The sequence below is a fragment of the Oncorhynchus clarkii genome, chromosome 14 (assembly GCF_045791955.1).
Source record: "Oncorhynchus clarkii lewisi isolate Uvic-CL-2024 chromosome 14, UVic_Ocla_1.0, whole genome shotgun sequence".
Classification (NCBI taxonomy): domain Eukaryota; kingdom Metazoa; phylum Chordata; class Actinopteri; order Salmoniformes; family Salmonidae; genus Oncorhynchus; species Oncorhynchus clarkii.
Genome location: NC_092160.1, coordinates 14,572,132 through 14,596,922, shown reverse-complemented (window position 1 = coordinate 14,596,922; position 24,791 = coordinate 14,572,132). Strand labels below are relative to the sequence as shown.

General features: G+C 41.6%; 2 protein-coding genes and 1 pseudogene across 3 annotated transcripts; 2 read left to right on the top strand and 1 right to left on the bottom strand.

The window, feature by feature from the left end:
• Positions 1–114: 114 nt before the first annotated feature.
• On the top strand, positions 115–3,540 carry LOC139366334 (Bardet-Biedl syndrome 12). 2 transcript variants are annotated; one of them, XM_071103696.1, is made up of 3 exons: positions 115–193; positions 288–405; positions 594–3,540. In XM_071103696.1, exons 2-3 carry the CDS (start codon positions 328–330, stop codon positions 2,529–2,531), a joined length of 2,016 nt encoding a protein of 671 aa, XP_070959797.1. In that variant the 5' UTR covers positions 115–193; positions 288–327; the 3' UTR covers positions 2,532–3,540. The 2 variants fall into 2 exon arrangements, with proteins under 2 accessions (XP_070959797.1, XP_070959798.1); XM_071103697.1 differs by having other exon boundaries at positions 127–193; positions 288–361; positions 594–3,520.
• Positions 3,541–4,729: 1,189 nt separating this feature from the next.
• On the top strand, positions 4,730–12,250 carry LOC139366333 (fibroblast growth factor 2-like). Its single transcript, XM_071103695.1, has 3 exons — positions 4,730–5,383; positions 7,801–7,904; positions 9,741–12,250. Exons 1-3 carry the CDS (start codon positions 5,206–5,208, stop codon positions 9,924–9,926), a joined length of 468 nt encoding a protein of 155 aa, XP_070959796.1. The 5' UTR covers positions 4,730–5,205; the 3' UTR covers positions 9,927–12,250.
• Positions 10,708–24,754, bottom strand: LOC139365835 (nucleoside diphosphate-linked moiety X motif 6-like; annotated as a pseudogene).
• Between the last annotated feature and the right edge of the window lie 37 nt (positions 24,755–24,791).

The following is a 24,791-nucleotide window of genomic DNA, read 5'->3' as shown; positions in this document are numbered from 1 at the left end:
CCAATAGTGAAGTAAGTGGGTGGGACATAAGTAACTGCGACCGTTTGTTTGGTTCTTTTCGTGTCTCTTAGCAACAAGTGGGCGCTTGTTTGCGCACGCGTACACACGGATTACAACTGGATGAGTTTGAGCCAGGCTGAAGCTCACAGAGAACCTGGAACTGTAGCACGCCACACGAAGTTCTTAGGAAAAAGTAAGTTCATCGTTGTGTTGTGCTATAAATTTGCTAAATTCATAGTATCTTCCTAACAAGCTAAGCCTTTCAATGTACTTATCTGATGTTTTAGGGCAGGACCAGGTTGATGTTAACTATCACAGCTAGCTAGCATGCTAGCCAGCTACACTGCAGAACTACACCCAAGTATTTATTGCTATATCTCTTACTGTGTATTAATGATCCTTCTGGTAAATAGTTTGGAAATGTGTTCTATTTTCACACCAATAGTGAATGACCCAAATATACATTTTTTACACCAATAGAGAATGACCCTAATATACATTTTTTACACCAATAGAGAATGACCCTAATATACATTTTTTACACCAATAGAGAATGACCCTAATATAAAATTCCTAACATGTCTATCTTACAGGCGTCACAGAAAATGGGAAGTACAATTATTAGTCAAAGACTTCATGTTGGACTGCAGCAGCTCACAGCTTTGGCGGCTGTCACACATTCCTTTTTGGGCCCCAATAAAAACCACAAGTTTATTCAAGACGAGTCTACCGGGGAGTCGTCCTTGGTGTGCACATGTTTCCGCGTCTTGGAGCACTTAGACCTGACCTGCTCTGTAGGTCAGCTGGCCAATGAGACAATCCAAGCTCACCAGAAGGTCTTCCACTCTGGTGCGGGGTGCCTGCTATTTATGGCTGGGGTCTGGAGCAGGGCTGCCCTCGAATGTCTCCACAGAGACATTTCAATCCCACATATTGTGTCAGCCATGTCTGAAGGGCTGGATATATGTTGCAAAGTCTGCAGGTCAAACAGTGTGTCGATTGAAGACGTTCAACCGGTTGCTTCTGATAGTGGCACATCAGTACTCCAGGGCTCTCCACACACAGTGTTACGTAACCCTGTCACAGGGATGAACCCTAGCCATGGGGCCCTCAACAACAAGAAACAAAGCAGAATAAAACTCACTCACAGCAGACATTTTTGTGCAAATGATGAAGCTGATGAGAACACCACACCAGGGTTATTTTCCCATGCAGCGAGTTCTAAAGGAGTTGATATTGCTCACCTCGCTGAAGCTGTGAGCCATGGATGTGTGGATGCAATGAGCTTAGTGGTTGAGGTGAGCAAGATGCAGTCAAAGAACAATGGAAGTGGTGACAGCTGTAGAACATTTGATGTCAACAAGCTGGTAACGTGCACTCTGCCAGGCTTGTCAGAGGACCATTCATGTGTTTTACCAGGTTGTGTTATTCTGCTCTCTGCAGAGCAGGCTTCCCTTGTACATCACATGAAAGAACAGAAGTGGCAAGTTGTTCTCATTAATGGAGATCTCAGTGAAAAATATCGCCATCTTGGTTTCAATAGCAAGAATGACATCAGCCAAGTGACCGACAAGTTGGACTTGAAAGGCCTCAGCAAAGAAGATGATTGGGAAGACAATGTTTTAACAACTCTGTTGAAAAACAATGTGAATCTAGTTTTAGTCAATGGAGAGGCAAGTGAAAGACTCACCCAGCACTGCATGAGTCACCGTATACTTGTGGTTGAGAGGGTGAAGCCTGACATTTTGAAGGACTTTGCGGAAACAACAGGAGCTGTCCCTGTCACCTATGCCACACAACTTAGTAAGCACTGTGTCGGCACCGGGGTAGAAATCTCCATATGGAGAGACTGCAGTGGCAACAGAAGGAGAGCATCAATGGCTGTGAACATTGTCGCTGATCGTACTGCGCTGGTCACAGTGGTCCTCACCACCTCTGTGCACAGCAAGCTGCAGACCTTGGAGGACTGTTTCTGGGGCTGTGCCTATCGCCTACACCACACACTGAAAGACAGGAAACTACTCCCCGGTGCTGGAAAGACTGAATTGCTTTGTGTTCAAATCCTTCAAAAGCACATTAAAGATAATGGTGAGCAAACAAGAGGCAAAGATGGAACCTCTGCCCCACAAGCTAAACAAGGAAGAGCAGGAAACCCACACAGGGCTGATGTGTTTCAACTCATGGCAGATGGTTGGATGGACTACATTTCCACTCTGATGTTGAACAGTGGAACCTGTTCAAAAGTGGATGCTTGGACTACAATCAATCAGCAGCTGATAGATTTGAATGGGGGATTATCTCTAGATGCTAATTTCTCAAGACTGCTATTAAGAGATGACACAGAGGATGGTATGATGTCCCCAGATATGAAGCGCAGTGCAGGGAAGGTCTATGACAATATGACAGTGAAGTTGGAAGCATGGAGGAAAGCCCTGGATCTTGTTTTCCTTGTGTTACAGACAGACACTGAGATCATTACTGGCATAGATCCTAAACAAGTGGAGGGGCAATCAAATGTTATGGTGCTTTAATGGCTTTAACACATTGCTGCGCACTATCATTTTTGTATATTATCATGAAATGCATAACATGTCTAAATGTGTTTTATTCTTTGAATCCAAATATGCTGAAAAATGAATAAACTGTTGTAATTTCAGAAGTATAATTTAGAGCTTGTCGGCCATTAGTAAATTGCACTGGCCCAGCAACATTTTACCACATGGGGGAGACAAAGGATTTGAACGTTAATCCATTTCACATGGTTTCCAACTCTATGGCTATATCAATAAACATGTCAAAATCCAGTCACTGAGGTGCTTGTGTGTTCAGATCTCAGTAAATGTTTTCATGCTTATCCTCATCCTAGAATTACATCTAAATCATCTTACATCCCACCTCGTGCACAAGTTATATTATACGTTCCACCCAGAGCCAAAGTTACAGAACAAGCATTTTTTAAAACCTTTCTTTAACTAGGCAAGCCAGTTAAGAACAAATTATTATTTACAATGATGGCCTACCCCGGCCGAACCCTAACCCAGTCGACGCTGGGCCAATTGTGCGCTGCCCTATGGGACTTCTAATCACGGCCGGTTGTGATACGGTCTGGAATTGAACCAGGGTCTGTAGTGACGCCTCTAGCACTGAGATGCAGTGCCTTAAACCGCTGCGCCACTTTGGAGCCCAGAAGCATAGCATGTGACATGTCATATTTTGTTAACCTCTTATCACTGACTACAAAGTGAGCATTATAGGCTATTGAGGTGATGTTCACAGTATTGCATTCAAAATGGAAGATCATAGCTTGTCTTCTATAACCAAATGAACAATAAATGCACTGTTCAAGTGTCACTGATATGGCCGAGGGAAATACATTTTTTCTGTCAGTGTTTGCATGAGTCTGTATTTGCTTCCCTTGTGTTATTTGCCTATACTGCATAGGTCTAAGTCCCAGCCAACAGGACATGGTTTCATGACTTGCTTGGTCCTGTTTGTCATAACATAGAATAGTTTGCAGAAAAATAAACATTTCTAGACAAAGTAAATGTGTCTGTCAGATCTGTATAATCCACAACCCTGGAAATGTGAAAAGGACAACAATGTCCACATTTCTTATTAGGTCCCAGGAGCTGCCTTGTTTTTATGTAACGGTAAACTTTAATTATGAGCTTGTCACCTTGTTTTGGCTGGCCATATTTCCATTGGCCATAGTCTAACAAAGGTGCTCCATAGGGATCGTAACAGAGACGGTGAGGGCTTTACTTTGGGATCAAGAGGAATTTTAACTCGAGCATCACTTAATGGTGGTGTTGCTGTGAATGGGTGGGGGTGAGATGACCAATGAAAACATGACATCTGAGAAGGAAATGGGTCAGACCAAACTGGTGGCAAATTTGGAAGTTCAAACTAGGGCCAGTTTTTTTATGTGTCTGCTCACAACCCAACCTACATTGGAGGAGAGTCTGAAGCAAACCAAAGCCTGATGCTTCACCATGGCAAACAGTGAGTGAGACAGTGTACCTGGAGATGAATGCGTTTCTATGTGAAGTAGTGTCTGAAAATGATTCCCTTGGCACACAATTCCCACACAAATACCTTCAGTTTCAACACGGAATGATTCTGAAACGATTATCAGTCCATCTGAGGATAGCCAAGTGAATAGAAAGTATTATTTTGTGCTGAGCCATTGTGGTCGGCCTGTGGTTTAATGTTTCATTGATATGCATGCATCTAATCAAGATGATATGATCAACCCTGCACACAGTAATCTGTGTTCTGTTGTGTCCAGTGCACACTTTGAAAACAGACATTCATAGTTTTGACTCTGGTTAAAGTTGGTTAAAAGTAAAACATAGCAAAATGGCATAATTGAAATGAGCTGCTTCATACAGTTCACAACTCAAAATAGAGTTTCTATGTGAAGGGTCCTTTAAAATCTTCAATATTTACATATTTCCTTGAATTCAATTAGACAAGCTATTGTAATGTACTCTGTTGTACTTTCTGCTGCATATTTCATTTGTTCTTCAATAATGTGGCACAGAATCACTTATTCTACCCAGAAGTTCTAAGAAGCTAAGCTGAAGCCACCACTCAGGTTGCACAAGCCAAGGGTCTCTTATGACGCAGTTCAATCAGTAAGCCCCAGTCTTACCCTCCTTTCTCTGCTTGTGCTGTGTAGGGTTGTCTGGTTCAGATAGAAAGTCAAAGTGTGTGTGTGTGTGTGTGTGTGTGTGTGTGTGCTTGCCTCGGAGGGCGCATGCGAACTGAGGCCCATAGGGAAAGTCTCCCCAGATTTCAGCCAGCTGCCCCGCTATAAACATTTCAGCGCTTAAGAGTGGAGGAAGAAGACGATGGAAGGTGGAACACACGAATCCCCATCCAAACTACACTCGAATATCAACTATTAGCACTTTCTTAAAGGAACGAGAAGAGGCCAGTGAGGGGTGGACCTTGCTGTCGCGGCTAACAAGCTCCTTTCCAAGTGCTGCTAGCGCTTAGATTCCTCTCTGCTTGGGAGTAGAGGGCATGCTGCACCAGAGGGGTGTTCTCAAACAAACTATCTGACCCTGGGGGTTAACTAAAATCAGGCTCTGTGAGGCTCGCTGGGGAAGGGAGGGGACAGCAGTTAGCATAAGGCTACTGTGGGGCTGCTGCACTGGTAGCACACAGCAGCAGCAGGGTAGAGGATAGAGGGAAGAGGAGATGGCCACAGGAGAAATCACCACTCTACCCGCCACACCTGAAGATGGAGGCAGTGGCGGCTTCCTTCCAGGAAACTTTAAGGAGCCCAAGAGGTTGTACTGTAAAAATGGAGGCTACTTCTTGAGGATAAACTCTAACGGAAGCGTGGACGGGATCAGAGATAAGAACGACCCCCACAGTAAGTAGTTCCAGTCCCTTGCATGGCAGACAAAGCTTCTTTATGCGTTTAAAGGGTAACAGGGACGTAACCGTGAGGGGAATCATGGAGGACTGAAGGGAATTTTATGAATGAGTGTGTTTATTTATGGCTTCTACAGCATTCAAATTACAGTCGTTTGTGTAGTTCTTTTACATTCGCCTTTGCAAGTGCTTTCATGAATGTGGTGGGTTTTGATCTCAAGTCATCTTGATGTGTGTAACATGGACATTCTTTAAATGTCACTGCTATTACGTCACATGTAATTCAAATGTCCAGAATTAAAATATGACGTAGCTTTCGTGTGAAATGTGCATTAACACATAGATAGACCAACTCGAGTCCACATAAAAGGCCATTGATAGAGATTGAAGCACTAGGTTTGTGTTCTTATCAATTCAGTATAATATTAAAGTATCATTGATTAGCTTTAAATTTAACATGCAACAACACATTGAAACCACCTCACACATTGAAACCACCTCATAACTCACTATCTAGTTGTTTTTTCTTCAGTGTGTCTCTCAGATTGCATCAGTAATTGTGAGGAGGAGAAGGGGCCCATGTAGAAGAGGGGGTTTTCGTCACAGGAAGCACTGCTCAGTAGATCCTTGAGTGACAGATAGGGGATGGGACTTAGAACAGGTGCTATCAAACAGCTGTCCAAAAATCATCACAAGCAATGAACTACTATGGTAAAAATGGAGACGAGAGACTGACTAGTTTTAATGAAAAGGCCATTGGCCATTTCAATTATTGAAAAACAATTAGCATCTCATTTACTTTCCCGCGACATTTACTTTCAATCAACAAGGCATATACAATATTCTATAAGCGTAGTAGTAACCCATACACTAAACTGGATACACCACACTAAACCTATACACTAAACTATACTTTCTGTCATGACCATTCATTCAAATAGAACCAATGAAAAGGACTCTGTTCATACGCACATTTGCTTCCTCAATATGATTAAAGCAAGCGATTATGAAATAAACCATTGCCGAACATTTCACTTAGGGATGTGATCACTAGACCTGCTGTACAGATGTTCAGTAAACACCCTTGCATGCAACAACTTCTAATGATGTATTCCTTCAGAGAGGAATGGATCTTCATGACATGAGTCATTAAACAAACCCTAAGTGCACACAGATGCCTCTTATATAGAAGTTTACAATGTATCATCATGTACTATCTTGCCTTATGAGGCCTGTTTGATAAGAACTCTATTTTATTATATATATTTTTTTTTTAACTATGCTATAAATATACTATTCAAATATGCTCCATTGGCGCAGCACACTCAGGCTTATCTGACTCCACAAAACGTTTGGAGTATTTACAGGATGATCACTTCAACCAAATACAAGCTTTCAATAACTATTACGGCATTATTAATATTGTTTCTCAAAATGTGAAAATTGTGAAGAACGATGGTGAACCACAACTTCGAATGTTTTTTTTGCTTATCTGAAGTTTTATGAAGAAATATTGTATCAACTTGTTTGCCTCTGCTATATACTGAACAAAAATATAAACGCAACATGCAACACTTTTACTGCGTTACAGTTCATATAAGGAAATCAGTCAATTAAAATAAATAAATTACACCCTAAACTATGGATTTCACATGACTAGGCAGGGGCACAGCTATGGGTGGGCCTGGGATAGTTTAGGCCCACCCACTGGGAAGCCAAGCCCAGTCAATCAGAATCGGCGTTTTCCCACAAAAGGGTTTTATTAGGGTTTCATCAGCTGCCCGGGTGGCTGGTCTCAGACAATCCCGCAGGTGAAGATGCCAGATGTGGAGGTCATGGGCTGGCGTGGTTACACACAGTCTGCAGTTGTGACGTATTGCCAAATTCTGTAAAACGACATTGGAGGCGACTTATGGTAGAGAAATGAACATTCAATGCTCTGGCAACAGCTCTGGTGGACATTCCTGCAGTCAGCATGCAAAGTGCACTTTTCCTCAACTTGAGACATCTGTGGTATTGCGTTGTGTGAAAACTGCACATTTTAGAGAGGCCTTTTATTGTTCCCAACATAATGTGCACCTTTGTAATAATCAGGCTGTTTAATTAGCTTCTTGGTATGCCACACCTGTCCGGTGGATGGATTATATTTACAAAGGAGAAATGCTCACTAACAGGGATGTAAACAAACTTGTACACAACATTTGAGAGAAATAAGCTTTTTGTGCATATGGGACCTTTTCTGGGATCTTTTATTTCAGCTCATGAAACATGGTACCAACACTTTACCTGTTGCGTTTATATTTTTGTTCAGTATCATACTCTGCTCTATCCATCCTTGTTCAACACCACTAACAACTAGCATCAATGGAGTTGCTATCAATTCACTCTGAGACTAAAGTCATTTTTCCTCCTCAGATAAGCTTCAACTCCAGGCGACCTCAGTGGGGGAAGTAGTAATCAAAGGGGTCTCAGCCAACCGCTATCTGGCCATGAATGCAGATGGAAGACTGTTTGGAGCGGTGAGTAAGCATTACCTTCCTTATAGCTACCAAAGCAGTTACCAAAGCAACTCCATTCCATCTGTTTTGGTATTGTCATGGTCTACAACTCATGCTTTACTCTAACAGGGACATGCCTAAGATGAAGGGTTTTCATTAAGTTCATGCTGAAAGCAAATATTATCTTGTCATACACTGACAACAGATTTTGCTTTCGTATTACACTTGTTAGTGTGGTAGCAGTGAATGGAGGTATTTCTGGGATACTGCAGAAGTCCGAGCAGATAACTGACTGGTGTGTTTCCTGTCTCTCCTTAATGAGTAACCAGACTAGGCAATGGACACACACTGGCAGACACATTACAGACATGGCACCTTCACTGATGTGGTCAATCATCCAGGATCTGTTCTCACACGTTCTCTCAGGGTGGGGGAAAGTTACAGTTTGGTGTTAGCATTTTGTAAATAGACTGTTGTGTTCAGGTTGAAATTGGAAGCTGGAGGTATTGTATGTTGTTCTGTACTTGTCCTTATTCAGCCCCACTCACCAGCTTTATGCACATGATCATCTGTATAGATCGAGCTTACTTTCTAATACACTCATTACTTCTCACTTTACCTTTCCATTTTAGCACTGCCTTCCATGTCGGCATGGATAGTCTATATATATTCAGATATTAGGTGGTAGGGATTGAACTTTGTAGTCAATGTAAATGAATACACTTTTTATCTTTCCCAGTGTTGCTACCCTCTGAATTTATCTTCCAACTGTTTTTGTTCTGTGTGCCTGTTATAAGTGCCAGGGATTGCTTCCATGTAGGGTTAGGTAGGGCCATAAAAGTTATTCTCTATACTAGGTAGCCATGGTTGAATGGACAACAGGCCCCCTGTTGTTGGATAGGGCAGGGAATTCTGTTGGCCCTGCTATCAAGAGATATTTGAGCCAGATGTGATTGATGTCATCAGATCTTCCACATGAACACAAAATCACAGTGTGGACAGGAATAATCATTTATATTTTCCATTATTTCATGTAATAACAAAAAATGTAATAACAAAAACCTGTCAGAGGGTAGAAAACTGGGAGTTACTTCATTTCTATTGGACATGAGCAAATCTATTTCTTGCACACGGCCACTAGAACTGAACTGACCATTTGTTTTACTAATTTAAGAATGGATGATTATTCACACATCTTTGGCTTGGCAAAACATCTAGTAAAACTATTGAAACATATCTTCATTAGTGTGTGACATTAAACAGGAGTTCAGACTGTTCTGGAATGTCCACTGAAACAATGGAGGTATTGAGGTCTGATGTGTTTTACTGGATTAATCAAATTATGATGTATTTTTTGTCAGTTTGCAATCTTTTCCCTTTTCTCCACAGAGCATGTAAAAATCAACTATATTTAATTATGTCTAAAGGAAATGGCTTATTAGAGGCTATCACAATGACTAAACATTTGTGTTGACATTCCAACTACATTTCTTTCTACTTTTCCCCTAGACCTAGGCTAAACTCCAGTTATGTACATGAAATGTGGATCCTTTTTTTATAATATAAATAACCATCATTGCCCAAAGCTTGTCACTGGTGGACATTCCCCATTGAACATGGCTTTTAGTTCAAGAGTAGGTGTATTCATCTTGGTTTGAGAAACCTGCCCATTACGTTTTATTTCATAAGACAAAGACAAGATTTCAAAAGAGTTTCATTGACATTTATCATTGGTTCGGTTTACAATATGAAAGTGGATCAATTATATCAAAGAATAATAGAACTGGATTAACACATGTTGTAAATTGATCTCTGATTTGCTATCTCATATCTTTCGAACATTCTCTCTCTCTTCAGAGACGGACAACAGATGAATGCTACTTCATGGAGAGGCTGGAGAGTAACAACTACAACACCTACCGCTCTCGAAAGTACCCGGAAATGTATGTGGCACTGAAAAGGACTGGCCAGTACAAGTCAGGATCCAAAACTGGACCCGGCCAAAAAGCCATTCTCTTTCTCCCCATGTCGGCCAGACGCTGAGCTCATCTTGTCGTACCAATCTTAAAGTCAGCCTGGCTGCACACAAACAGACAGGACATGAAGAAATACAATGGAGCGTATTAAATGACTGTGACGACATAATCATCCTGTAGTTAGGTACTTGAACGGCAATTCAATTCAACTATATAATGTGAGTTTGACTAGAGCTGCTTCAAATATTCTAGTGTACTTTGATACTCTGCTTATTTTTCTTGGTTTAACAATTTTGAAGGTACATTATTTAAGATGAAAGAGAAAGTGATAACACACAAGATTCCACTGAGTAGCTCTGGGCTTAAAAAATGTACTTTTTACTGCACTGCAGCACAGGTTAGCTTGGTCATGCCCAGAACTTTACTTGATACAACTTTTAAATAGAACATTGCGTTGGCAAAGATAAATCGAGCATTGCAAAACAAACAGTATACCTAGTACAATACTACAGTATATGATATTGCACCTCTCAATCTTAACATATGAATGATTCATTTAATTTTAGAGCTTAGAGGACCTGAGTTCTTCCCAAACAGAGTAGCCTATTTCTTCAAATAGTGTATATTTTTTATCTTTACAGACAAGAGGTCTTGTGATTTGTGAAAAATGTCCTTTACAGTGATCATCATCGGTACCATTGGCTACACCCTCCTTCCTGTGTAACAGTTCAGAAAAACCTATTCCAGTCTGTCATAAATATACACTTCAAGTATTATGGTGAAAGACCATCCACATGCTCATATGACTAGCATTGACGTGTTCGTGCTATTAGCATCGATGCACTTGGCTAGGCAGGTCCTGGAGGCAGCACCCTGTGGTACAGCTGGTAGAACCTCCCTGAGTAGACAGCTGGCAGCTCCTCCATAGCCAGGTCAATCTTGTCGAAGCCCTGGTTCAGGCCGTGAAGCAGAAGCCTGGCTAGGCGGCTAGTGATAGGAGTAGTGGAGCTAGTCTTGGTTAGCTCGGTTAGCTCCAGCCACTCACAGCGCAGGCACTCCTGGGTGCAGAAGTTGATGTCGTATGTGAGGGGGCTGATGATGTACATGTCGGACATACCAAAAGCACCTGGGAGGTTGTGCTGCTGCCGGATGCTCAGGAGGGACATGAACTCTGAGCGGACTCCCGTCTCCTCAAAGACCTCACGGACCGCAGTGAAGGCTTGGAAAAAGAAAGTAAACAGAACAAAAGGAAATTTTATATGTATGTACTGTTCTTTAAACATCTTTGTTTTGAAAACCTTATTACTGTACATCTTATCTGACTGCATGATAATGCTCACTGGACACAAATAAAAATGGTGTGATACAATGTGAGCGCCCTTAACAACATTTTTACATTGTAATTCATGAAAATGAAATTTGGTTCTAAAAAAGGGAATTCGATTGTACTTTAGTCACATACAACGCTGCTTCAGTAGGTGGGACTTTGTATCAAAAGCTGCTTAAAAAAAACAAGTTGAACTTGTAACTAGTCAAATGTTTATTTGAAGTCTGTTTAAGTCTTAAAATTGTTTAGATATATGCTTGAGTGTAGTTCATAGGAATGTCTGAGGAGGCAGTTTCAAAAAGTAAACATTCCTATGAATAGGCATGTGTGTGTGCATTTAGATATTGTCTATGTATGGTATACGTTATGTGGTTGCATCACTGACCAATGTTTTCTCCTGGATCCGAGAGCCCTCCAGGGAACTTCCATGCATTTACTGTCTGAAATTAAGTCACAATAATATTCTTTGAATTAGGATGCAAATTGAATGGACTGCATCCAAGTCTTTTATTTGTTAAAGTGTCCTCCAGGGTCCTTCAGCATTGATAAGTATGTTACAATTGTATGTGCATAGGGACAAATCCTAACTTATATCCACCTAATTCACACTTGTCAAATGTATGCTTTAATGTTAAAAGTGATGCCTTGTACTCAGATCTAAAGATAGGATTCTGCCTGATGCGTTAAATATTAATTTTGATGTCATTGTATATTGTTATTCTTGAGAAAATCTAAGCAACTAAGTTTGGTGTTTAGTTTCACCACTCTTAAACTATATTTAAAGACAGATCGCTGCTGTTTAAATGATGAAGTAGTTGTATACATTTACTGTAGCTCTTGATTTATTCAAATTCTACTTTTTGTTTGCAATTATAAAACAATATTTTTCTATATTTGATTTCCTTGATCTTGTTCAAAGTTTTGATGAACTGTAAAGCACTACACTTTCATCATTTGATTCCTCTTTGTAAACATACATACCTACAAAGTGCTATATTTGTTGAAGCTACTTATATCTGCAACAAGGTAGGAAAATTCAAGAATAAACGTATCTTAACAATATACATCAAGTTTTGTGTGGTTTACTAAATTGTGTTCTGGTAAAGTGGCTGTGGTTCTAGATACAGGTTGGCCTAATGGTTATGAGCGCATCACAAGTCAGAAAAGTACAAACAGACCGAATAGCAATTAAGAATCATGATCGTAATTCTTATCCCAAATCAACAGCCAATGACCCATGTTGTTCTAAAACCTACTTCAACCCGTTGCACATTATTTAATCAGATTTCAACACAGCAAATTACAAATCCTTTGTCTCTGCCACAAATCACCTAGCTACAGCGCAATTACCAGGCATTCTTTTCTGTATGCTACGTTTGCCGTCTTGGTGCAGACGTCAGTGATAATGGCCCAGAGAGGTTCACTTTCAGGAAACACAACCCTAGAGAAGCTCTGGATGGGCTTACCCTGCCAAACTCTGCCAATGGCCAAGGGCCAGACTGAGTGTATGAGGCCCTTTTCCAGTAAATGATGACACTCCTCTTACTTCCCAAACACTGACCGCTCACCTCTGTTTCCTACAATAACTAGCATTGCAGAAGTAATGTATCCCTGAAACGTATTCTTCTGTAAGAATTCCTACAAGTGATGTTTACTAACTCGGGACAGACTTGCTGACGTGATGTCATTAGGCAAAAGTGATGTTGTATCATAAATGGCATGCCACGATGCTGTCATTGTCTGAATAAATTGACTGATGGATAAAAGGGTTAAACCACTCATATTAAACCACTCAATTCCTGGGCTTCAATACCTCTTTGCCAATTGGCCTGGACCCTTTGCTGCTGACACGGAACCCCGTCGATCCATCATGACTGGTCTGCTGATGTAACCGCCCGAGTGGGTTTCAACAGGCTCTTCCATTGCGACGTCCCTCTGAGGCCCATCTGCTAGCCTGCTAGCCCCGGCTTGCTAGCTGTCTGAATCGCTGTGTCTCCTGCTCGCCTATCTACTCACTGGACCCTATGATCACTCGCCTACACATGCCTCTCCCTAATGTTCCACCCCCCACACATGCGGTGACCGCACCTGGCTTAAATGGTGCCTCTAGAGACAAAACCTCTCTCATCGTCACTCAATGCCTAGGTTACCTCCACTGTACTCACATCCTACCATACCTTTGTCTGTTCATTATGCCTTGCATCTATTCTTCCGCTCCCAGAAATCTGCTCCTTTTACTCTCTGTTCCGAACGTACTAGACGACCAGTTCTTATAGCCTTTAGCCGTACACTTATCCTACTCCTCTTCTGTTCCTCTGGTGATGTAGAGGTTAACACAGGCCCTGCAGCCCCAAGCATCACTCCCATTCCCCAGGCGCTCTCTTTTGTTGACTTCTGTATCCGTAAAAGCCTTGGTTTCATGCATGTTAACATTAGAAGCCTCCTCCCTAAGTTTGTTTTATTCACTGCTTTAGCACACTTTGCCAACCCGGATGTCCTAGCAGTGTCTGAATCCTGGCTTAGGAAGGCCACCAAAAATCCTGTATTTTCCATCCCTAACTATAACATTTTCCGATAAGATAGAACTGCAAAAGGGTTGCAATCTACTTCAGAGATGGCCTGCAGAGTTCTGTCATACTATCCAGGTCTGTGCCCAAACAATTTGAGCTTCTACTTTTAAAAATCCACCTTTCCAGAAACTAGTCTCTCACCGTTGCCGATGTTGTAGACCCCCTTAAGCCCCCAGCTGTGCCCAGGACACCATATGTGAATTGATCGCCCCCCATCTATCTTCAGAGTTCGTACTGTTAGATGACCTAAACTGGGACATGCTTAACTTCTTCGATATAGGGGGCGCTCTTTTAATTTTTGGATGAAAAACGTTCCCGTTTTAAACAAGATATTTTGTCACGAAAAGATGCTCGACTATGCATATAATTGACAGCTTTGGAAAGAAAACACTCTGACGTTTCCAAAACTGCAAAGATATTGTCTGTGAGTGCCACAGAACTGATGTTACAGGCGAAACCCAGATAAAAAATCAATCAGGAAGTGCCGCATTTTTTGAAACCGCCTCATTTCAATGACACCTTATATGGCTGTGGAGGAGCTAGGAGTCAGCTTACGTTTTCCACGTTTTCCCCAAGGTGTCTGCAGCACTGTGACGTATTTGTAGGCATATCATTGGAAGATTGACCATAAGAGACTACATCTACCAGGTGGTCGCTTGGTGTCCTCCATCGCAATTATTGCGTAATCTCCAGCTGCAGTATCTTTCCGTTTGCCTTCTGCCTGATGAGAAACCGACTGCCAGGAATGATTTTTCATCGAATAGAATTGTGAAAAACACCCTGAGGATTGATTCTAAAGAACGTTTGCCATGTTTCTGTCGATATTATATAATTTGGAAAAAAGTTCGGCGTTGTGTTGACTGCATTTTCGTTTTTTTTTCTTAGCCAAATGTGATGAACAAAACGGAGCTATTTCTCTGACGCAAATAATCTTTTTGGAAAAAATGAACATTTGCTATCTAACTGAGAGTCTCGTCATTGAAAACATCCGAAGTTCTTCAAAGGTAAATGATTTTATTTGAATGTTTTTCTTGTTTTTGTGAAAATGTTGCCTGCTGAATGCTAGGCTTAATGCTATGCTAGGCAATCAATACTATTACACAAATGCTTGTGTAGCTTTGGTTAAAGCATATTTTGAAAATCTGAGATGACACTTTGTTAACAAAAGGCTAAGCTTGTGTTTCAATATATTTATTTCATTTCATTTGAGATTTTCATGAATAGGAAACGTTGCGTTATGGTAATGAGCTTGAGGCTATGATTACGCTCCCGGATACGGGATTGCTCGACGCTAGAGGTTAACACCCGGCCGTCCTACAATCTAAACTAGATGCCCCCAATCTCACACAAATTATCAAGGAACCTACCAGGTACAACCCTAAATCCGTAACAATGGGCACCCTCTTAGATATCATCCTGGCCAACTTGCCCTCTAAATACACCTCTGCTGTCTTCAACCAGGATCTCTGCGATCACTGCCTCATTACCTGCATGTGTAATGGGTCTACGGTCAAACAACCACCCCTCATCACTGTCAAACGCTCCCTAAAACACTTCAGCGAGCAGGCCTTTCTAATCTACCTGGCCCTGGTATCCTGGAAGGATATTGACCTCATCCTGTCAGTAGAGGATGCCTGGTTGCTCTTCAAAAGTGCTTTCCTCACCATCTTAAATAAGCATGCCCCATTCAAAAAATGTAGAACTAAGAACAGGTATAGCCCTTGGTTCACCCCAGACTTGACTTGACCAGCACAAAAACATCCAGTGGCGTTCTGCATTAGCATCGAATAGCCCCCGCAATGTAAAACTTTTCAGGGAAGTCAGGAACCAATATACTCAGTCAGTTAGGAAAGCTAAGACAAGCTTTTTCAAATAGAAATTTGCTTCCTGTAGCACTAATTCCAAAAAGTTTTGGACAGTGTAACGTCCATGGAGAATAAGAGCACCTCCTCCCATCTGCCTACTGCACTGAGGATAGGAAACACTGTCACCACCAATAAATCTACGATAATCGATCATTTCAATAAGCATTTTCTTCCCCAAGCCCCCCCCGCCCCGCTTATCCTTCACCCAAATTCAGACAGCTGATGTTCTGAAAGAGCTGCAAAATCTGGATCCCTACAAATCAGTTGAGCTAGACAATATGGACCCTCTCTTTCTAAAATTATCCACCAAAATTGTTGCAACCCCTATTACTAGCCTTTTCAACCTCTTTTTTGGATCGTCTGAGATCCCCAAAGATTGGAAAGCTGCCGCGGTCATCCCCCTCTTCAAAGGGGGAGACACTCTAGACCCAAACTGTTATAGACCTATATCCATCCTGCCCTGCCTTTCTAAAATCTTCGAAAGATAAGTTAACAAACAGATCACCGACCATTTCGAATCCCAACGTACCTTCTCCACTATGCAATCCGGTTTCCGAGCTTGTCATGGGTGCACCTCAGCCACGCACAAGGTCATAAACAATATAACCGCCATCGATAAAAAACAGTACTGTGCAGCCGTCTTCATTGACCTGGCCAAGGCTTTCGATTATGTCAATTACTGCATTCTTATCGGCAGACTCAATAGCCTTGGCTTCTCAAATGACTGCCTCACCTGGTTCACCAACTAGTTCTCAGATAGAGCTCAGTGTGTCAAATCGGAGGGCCTGTTGTCCGGACCTCTGGCAGTCTCTATGGGGGTGCCGCAGGGTTCAATTCTCGGGCCGACTCTTTTCTTTGTATATATCAATGATGTCGCTATTGCTGCTGGTGATTCTCTAATCCACCTCTACGCACGCGACACCCTTCTGTATACATCTGGCCCTTCTTTGGACACTGTGCTAACAAACCTCCAAACAAGCTTCAACGCTTAAACTGGTTAGACTGTAAACTCTCCTTCCAGACTCACATTAAGCATCTCCAATCCAAAATTAAATCTAGAATCGGCTTCCTATTTTGCAACAAAGCCTCCTTCACTCATGCTGCCAAACATACCCCCATCAAAACTGACTACCCTACCGATCCTCTACTTCAGCGATGTAATTTACAAAATAGCCCCCAACACTCTACTCAGCAATGTAGTGGATGTAGTCTATCACAGTGCCATACGTTTTGTCATCAAAGGACCATATACTACCCCCCACTGCGACATGTATGCTCTCGTTGGCTGGCCGTCACTACATATTCGTCGCCAAACTCACTGGCTCCAGGTCATCTATGAGACTTTGCTAGATAAAGCCCCGCCTTATCTCAGCTCACTGGTCCCCATAGCAACACCCACCCGTAGCACACGCTCCAGGAGGTATATTTTACTGGTCATCCCCAAAGCCAACACTTCCTTTGGCTGCCTTTCCTTCCAGTTCTCTGCTGCTAATGACTGGAACGAATGGCTAAAATCACTGAAGCTGGAGTCTTATATCTCCCTCTAACTTTAAGCATCAGCTGTCAGAGCAGCTTACCGATCACTGTACCTGTACATAGCACACCCAACTACCTCATCCCCATATTGTTATTTATCTTCTTGCTCTTTTGCACCCCAGTATCTCTACTTGCAAATCATCATCTGCCCATCTATCACTCCAGTGTTAATGCTAAATTGTAATTATTTTGCCTCTATGGCCTATTTATTGCCTACCTCCCTACTCTTCTACATTTGCACACACTGTACATATATTTTTTTGTTTTTTTCTATTGTTTTCTTCACTGTATGTTTGTTTATGTGTAACTCTGTGTTGTTGTTTTTGTCTCACTGCTTTGCTTTATCTTGGCCAGGTCGCAGTTGTAAATGAGAACTTGTTCTCAACTGGCCTACCTGGTTAAATAAAGGTGAAATAAATCAAATAAATCAAATATTACAGTGAATGTAAGCACTACGCCGGACATTGATTGCAGTGATTGGGTACACTGAGAAATATTCAACCAAAGAGTTGCCATTGAGTCCTGTTATGATACCTCCACACTGCAAATTGCTTCAGAAGTTCCAGTGAAGTCTTTAAGAGAACAGATGATGGCAATGTATGAAATGTTTGGTGTACTCAGCATACACAAGCAGGAGTTAAGGATGTTTGCTTGAGGTTGCGTAATGCTGTGGGGTGCTATGCTAAGTGAGACTGCGCTGCAGCAGAAGTCAAGGTAAAGTCTGTGAGAGGAGATGAATTCTCCCCATGGAGAGAGACAGGATGAGGGCCAGCACATGCCAGGAAAACTGCCTAAATAAACACAGATAATGATAACCATTTATAACAGTGGAAAGGAAGGAAAACAACTACTGCCATTTACCGCTCAGTGTCGATTGAAGAGGCACATTGAGTTCCAGAGTTCAGACAGTATCACTGTGGCTGAAAAGCTTTAGTTTCAGTAACACATCTCACAATGATTTAGTTGTACTTCCCTACACTGACACTTTTAACCTCTGAAAGTCTAACACTGCGTGCACACAGGTCATTGCAGCAGGTTACAGTCTTCACAATCCATGTGCCACATCACAACAAAAACTGTCACACTACACATTAGAACCTTCTTCAGGGGTTTACTACTGGTACCGCACGGCGAAGCAATCGCAAATTGAAAAAATCCTATGCATGCGACACACTGCACGCAGTGCCAAGCACCACAAACTAGTCCTACAGGTGAGTCGCAGCAGCGCGATTTGCCTCTCAATTAAAGTAATGGACTTCTGCAACCGGTGTGGATGAGGGAGGGGAGGGTCTACTAAGCAAACATATAGAATTGTTTAAAGATGGTTACATGGATCATACAAAATTATTTGATAAAATATAGAATTTTGCCTTTACTACTATAACCAATAGAAACACTGAATAACACGTTAATTAATAGCAAAAATGACAGTCAACAAATATATCATAAGAAATAAGGTTTTGAGGTGTCTGTCCTATATTTAGGAGATATAAGAAAGCTCGGGAAATTTTAGTTTTTTTGGACATATTTAACCCCTTGTTTTTGTTGCCAAAAAAACTACCTCCATTCATTTGTACGGGTTACCGTCTTGTATATTAGTTAGTAGGCCAAACCTTTAGGACACTACAGAGGGAGAAGACCGATTTTCAGGAGTCTCCCACATGTCTTTTGGCTAACACCAAACACGTTTGCTTATTTTTTTTCTTTAAGTAATGGCTTTTTTCTGGCCACTCTTCCATAAAGCCCAGCTCTGTGGAGTGTAAGGCTATGGAGTTTTGCAGCCCCTTCAGGGCTATTTTTATAATTTTAATTAGACATCAGGTAAGAACAAAATTCTTATTTACAATGATGGCCTAGGAACAGTAACTGCCTTGTTCAGGTGCAGAACGACAGATTTTTACCTCGTCAGCTGGGGGATTCGATCTTGCAACTTTTTTGGTTACTGGCCCAATGCTCTAACCACTAGGCTACCTGCCACCCCAATATCTTTGGTCTCTTTGTTGCCTATCTGATTAATGCCCTCCTTGCCTAGTCCTTCAGTTTTGGTGGGCAGCCCTCTCTTGGCAGGTTTGTTGTGTTGCCATATTCTTTCCATTTTTTAATAAGGCATTTAAGTTTTGGATATGTTTTTAATAACATAACCCTGATCTGTACTTCTCCACAACTTTTCCCTGACCTGTTTGGAGGGCTACTTGGTCTTCATGGTGCCGCTTGTGTGGTGTTACCCCTTGCTTAGTGGGGGTGCAGACTCTGGGGCCTTTCAGAAGAGTTGTATATATACTAAGATCATGTAACAGATCATGTGACACTTAGATTGCACACAGAAGGAATTAATTTAACTAATGTGACTTCTGAAGGTAATTGGTTGCACCAGATCTTATTTAGGGGCTTCTTAGCAAAGGGGGTGAATACATATGCACACACCACTTTGTTTTTACATTTTTTTTTTAATATAATTTTTTGAAACAAGTTGTTTTACATTTCACTTCACCAATTTGGACTATTTTGTGTATGTCCATTACATGAAATCCAAATATAAATCAATTTACATTACAGGTTGTAACGCAACAAAATAGGAAAAACACCAATGGGGATGAATACCTTTGCAAGGCACTGTAGCTCAGCCACCTTCCACCACAGATGTGGGAGGCCAACATAGGCGGAGGCAGTGGATTGAGACGTAGCCCATGCTGAAAGGTATCTCTACTTCAAACTGATTAAGGGGGATTTTTTCCATTAGAGTGACACACACGGGTGTGTGTGAAGCAGAGTGACACCGTGGAACACAAGAGCAGACTCAGATGAGGAAACAGGGATGAATGAACCAAAATATTTATTGTTACACAGAGAGATATGGAGTGCAGATCCGGGGAAGCTCGGATGAGTTGCAGAAAAACCAGATGTGGAGACAGAGGTTGGAGTTGGCTGAGTAGAATTTGGTAAACAGATCCTGAGGGGAAGCCAAGGTAGTGATGGTGAGTAAAATCGAGATCCAGGTAGTTGGGTGGTGAGATGTGGAACAGGAGACGGGAGCAAGAGACAGAGTAGTAACTGCAATGATAGGATAAAAGGTGTCAGGCAGGGAAACAGGCACAACGGGATCTTGCGTAATAATAAATGGCTAGAATAATAACTGACTGAGCAGAGATTACAATCTGGCAGAGTGGAAGTGGCAGGACTGAGTATTTGTAGAGGACTTGATTATGGAACGAGTTGCAGCTGGAGGGGATTTGCTCCAGCACACCTGTCTCCAACCACACAATCACACAGAGAGGGAGAGAGAGTGTACTGCAGGTAAAGAAGACACAGGATGAACACCAGAGGGCGTAGCAGGAGCAGATGTGACAGTGTGTCCAATAGACTCTTAAGGATTGGTCCCTAATAGAAGTCGACATATCTCATAAAAGAAAACAAGTTTCAAGTTGAGCCTTATGTAATACATAAAACATGACAGGCAGAGAAACAGTCCAGTACCTTGTTTTTATCTTGAACAATGGCAACCTTAACATTTGACTAATCAATGACTGCACCTTGATGGATAGAAAAAGTGTCTACGTGCTGGTCCATACTCCAAAGAACCTTGACGACAGCTTCCAGACAACTGACTTAAGACCAGGTAATTATTATTGGGTTTGAGAGAACATGAAAACGTTTCATTTAACTGACCCACGTGGAGTGAGCACTAAGTGCCCTGGGGCCGGGCTTTATTCAGTCTGCCAGAGAGAGGGGCCATCACAACAACTCGAAAAACATCAGGGACTTGACCGATAATCAGACGCTATTCTCTTACAGTGAGGTATACTTAGTTGCATCAACAAATGCTGGACTATATATACCACCATGGCCAGGCCAGACTAGAAAACAAGGTAATACTGTAATTTATTATCAATAACTCATCCTAAGTGAGTAAAGGTAGTGACAAATGTCAAGGTCCTTCCTACATTGTACAGTCTGTGTTGACATAGTCTGTAGTGAAACAGAGAGGGTGACTCGGTAACAGTTGTGAAACGTTTGCCATCCCTTTTGACATCGTGGGATAACTAAACCCCTTTTTCAACAGGTTCGCATTGGGCAAAAACTGGGTAAATCAACATTGTTTCCACATTATTTCAACCCAAAAATGCAATGTGATGACATTGAATCAAGGTGGAAAACTGATTAGATTTGAAAAAAGTAATCAATGTAAGGGAATTTCATATTTTTTCACCCAACTTTTAACCTTTTTGTTGATTTCACGTTAAATTCACGTTTAGTTGACAACTCAACCAAATGTAAATCAAAACTAGATTTTGAACAAAAGTTTGTACCCAGTGGGTTGTGACTAAGAGGGCCAGCTATGTGCCTCTGTTGACAGCTCCAGGGAGAAGGAAATGGGCCCTTGTTTTTCCGGGCCGGTGTCTCACCAGGACACACTCTAGACCTTGAATGAATCCCCCAGATGTGTGACGAGGGATGGGTCATCTAATCCCTGACTTGGCCTTCTGTGTGGAAATTGATGTCATCCCCGGCCGGCACCGGGCACATCACAGGAGATTGCCCGGGTACCGGACTGAGAAGCTATCATTAGGTTAGCTGTGGAGGGGGAGAACATTTTCCTCCAAAAGGCAGTGACTGTGTCTGTTCGTAAACTCGGGAATGACGCACCAAACCTAATCAACGAAGGTACTTCCCTTCATTTAAAACTGTTGGCTGCTGTGGCTGACAGCTTGGGTCCTGAATCAAGGAAAGATTCTCCCAAAACCACTCATTCTTTTAAATTTATAGTGTTAAATAACACTGAGAATAATATTTTTTGTGAACAAATGTTTCATTTTGGTATTATAATAAGGTTGGCAGCAACATGGGGAAAAAAAATGTGGGAATTTGTTGCAGCTCTTTATTGGCTGGCTAGCTAGCAAACGTAGCTGGTTACAATAATACCAAAGACAATATTAGCATGTAAAGCAGCTAGTTAGCTGTACAATTGCCTAAACAAACTGCACTATCAATTTAGGAGTCTTTAATCTCACCATGTTTAACCTGCAGATCGATGTGCCTGTCATTCACAACGGTTAAATGACCACAAAATCAAGTCTGTACTTAAACCCCATTGAAAACCTGTGGCTTGAATTGAAGAGGGCAGTCCATTAGCACAGACAAAGGATATCAAGGTTCTGAAAAGATTCTGTATGGAGGAGTGGTCTAAGAAACCTCCCAGTGTGTTCTCCATTCTCATAAAACGTTTTAGAAAAAGGCCGTTATCCTCGCAAGGTGAGATTTTGAAAGGTATTGAAAACAGACGTGGAAATAATTTTGACCCCTATCTAAAAAAAAAAAGAAAAGTATATTACTTATTAAACAAAATCTCTTCCTCTGAGCAAATGTATTTGTATAACATAATATATTAGTCACATTTTTTTTCACATACAATATAGCTCATTATTTGTCATATTTATCAACAGTGGCAATAATTTTGGACCTAACGCTAAGTGGCAAGGTTATTGGTACACTCACCAATTCATTTTTGACCCCAAAATATCTTCAAGGAAAGGAGCTGGTTGCTCGGTTTGACACTAAAACTCCTTGGATGATGATATGATGTAAATTAAATGATTTAATAACACAAATTACCCAGTGTGTTGTGTTGGTGTGTACTCCAACACATATCAGTCCTAAAAACACTTACAGTCACGATGGTGGGGTCCCGCAAGTTACTGTTGGCAACATGCCATCAGACCATGTGGACCAGGTTTTGGCCATCCTCTTTCCACAGACATGTTCTGACATGCTTGCATCCACTTTGGAAGAGGTATAAAGGAAACCGCATGCCACCTGGTGGATGATTGTGTTGGTGTTTATAAAAAAAATAAAAAACTGCCATCCAAAGTGCTGTTCCCTTCCCTAAAACATTGTTTTCCACTCCCACACAGCCCAAGTATATTTGTTTGCATGTCAAACACAAACTACATTTGAAATAACTGATATTTGCCCCATGAATATTTCTGCACAAGCGTGTGTGCAATGGCTTTACGATACCCGAAGCAGATCTGATCCTGAGCAGTATAAACCTGTGATATAGGTCAGGTTACACAAGGACTATACTACCTGCCACTCCAATCTGATGAGTAGCAAACCCAGGCAGCCTGCTCTGCCCATCCCCCAGCCACAGAGACAGAATTGGCCACAGAGACAGAATTGAGCGGTCCTGTTTGGCGTGGTGGTAGGTGAAGCCATGAGCAGAGGCAGCTGCGGCACAACGGCTGAAAGAGATAGGCACATGAAGCCATACTGCCACCCGGCCCTCTGTCCTCCACTGAGCCAAAGAGTCTGAAAAACAAACAAAACATCACACAGTCAAAAGAACATGACTGAGTAGATTCATCATTCAGTATCTGGGTAGATGTATACTGAACAAAAATATAAACGCAACATGCAACAATTTCAAAGATTTTAATGAGTTACAGATCATATAAGGAAATTACATATGTATCGTCAATTTAAATAAATTCATTAGACCCCAATCTGTAGATTTCACATGACTGGGAATACAGATATTCTTTAGGTATCCGTTGGTCACAGATACCTTAAAAATAATAGGCCACACAATGGGCCTCAGTATCTTGTCAATGTATCTCTGTTCATTTCAAATGCCATCAATTATGTTCAATGTCCGTCGCTTATGCCTGCCCATACCATAACCCCACCAGCACCATTGTGCAATCTGTTCACAACGTTGACATCAGCAACAAGTTGAGGCCAGTTGGACGTATGCCAAATTCTCTAAAACGACGTTGGATGCGGTTTATGGTGGAGAAATTAGCATTACATTATCTAGCAACAGATGTAGTCCTTTGCTGATTATTTTGGCAAAGGAGAAAGGCTCACTAACAGGGATGTCCATAAATGTGTGCACAAAATTTCTGAGAAATACGATTTTGGTGCATATGTAAAAAACGCCACCCATGCCCAGTCAGGTGGAATCCGTAGATTAGGGCCTAATACATTTGTTTCAATTGACTGATTTCATTATATGAACTGTAAAATCGTGGCATTTATATTTTTGTTCAGTATATATTCGTTTTCCACCACTGGTGAGCGTGGCCAAAGATCTATATTTTCATGCCACCCAATATATAGCGGATGGTTTGAATAAAAACAAATATATAGTGTAACGCGCCGGACCTCGGGCTCAAAGCTCGAGGGTTCGAGACCTGCTCCGTGCTGTTTCATTACATTGGTGTCAGAAGTGATCGGACCTTGCATCCACGACAGTGCGTGTCCGTGTGCTGAGCATTGAAACATTAAGAACATCTCTTTCCATGACAAACTGACCAGGTGTTCTTAATGTTGTGTACACTCAGTGTGTGTTTGACACCCAGGTCTACATACCTCGTAGTAAATTACTAAATACTCATTCACTGATATCTGCCGAATCTGTGCACCTTCCCAGACAAAACATTTACATTCATCCCCTGCTCGTTCTGTAGTTGTAACCGGCTTGCTGAGCATGTGAACTCCCACCAGCCCTCGATGACCCTATAGTATCCGTAAGGCGAAGCGTTTTAATTGAAAGCGCATTTCTTACTATATGTTGTAGTTTGCAAGTAAGAGTTAACATGTTATAAAAGCCTTTAAATATATTTTCATGGAAAAGC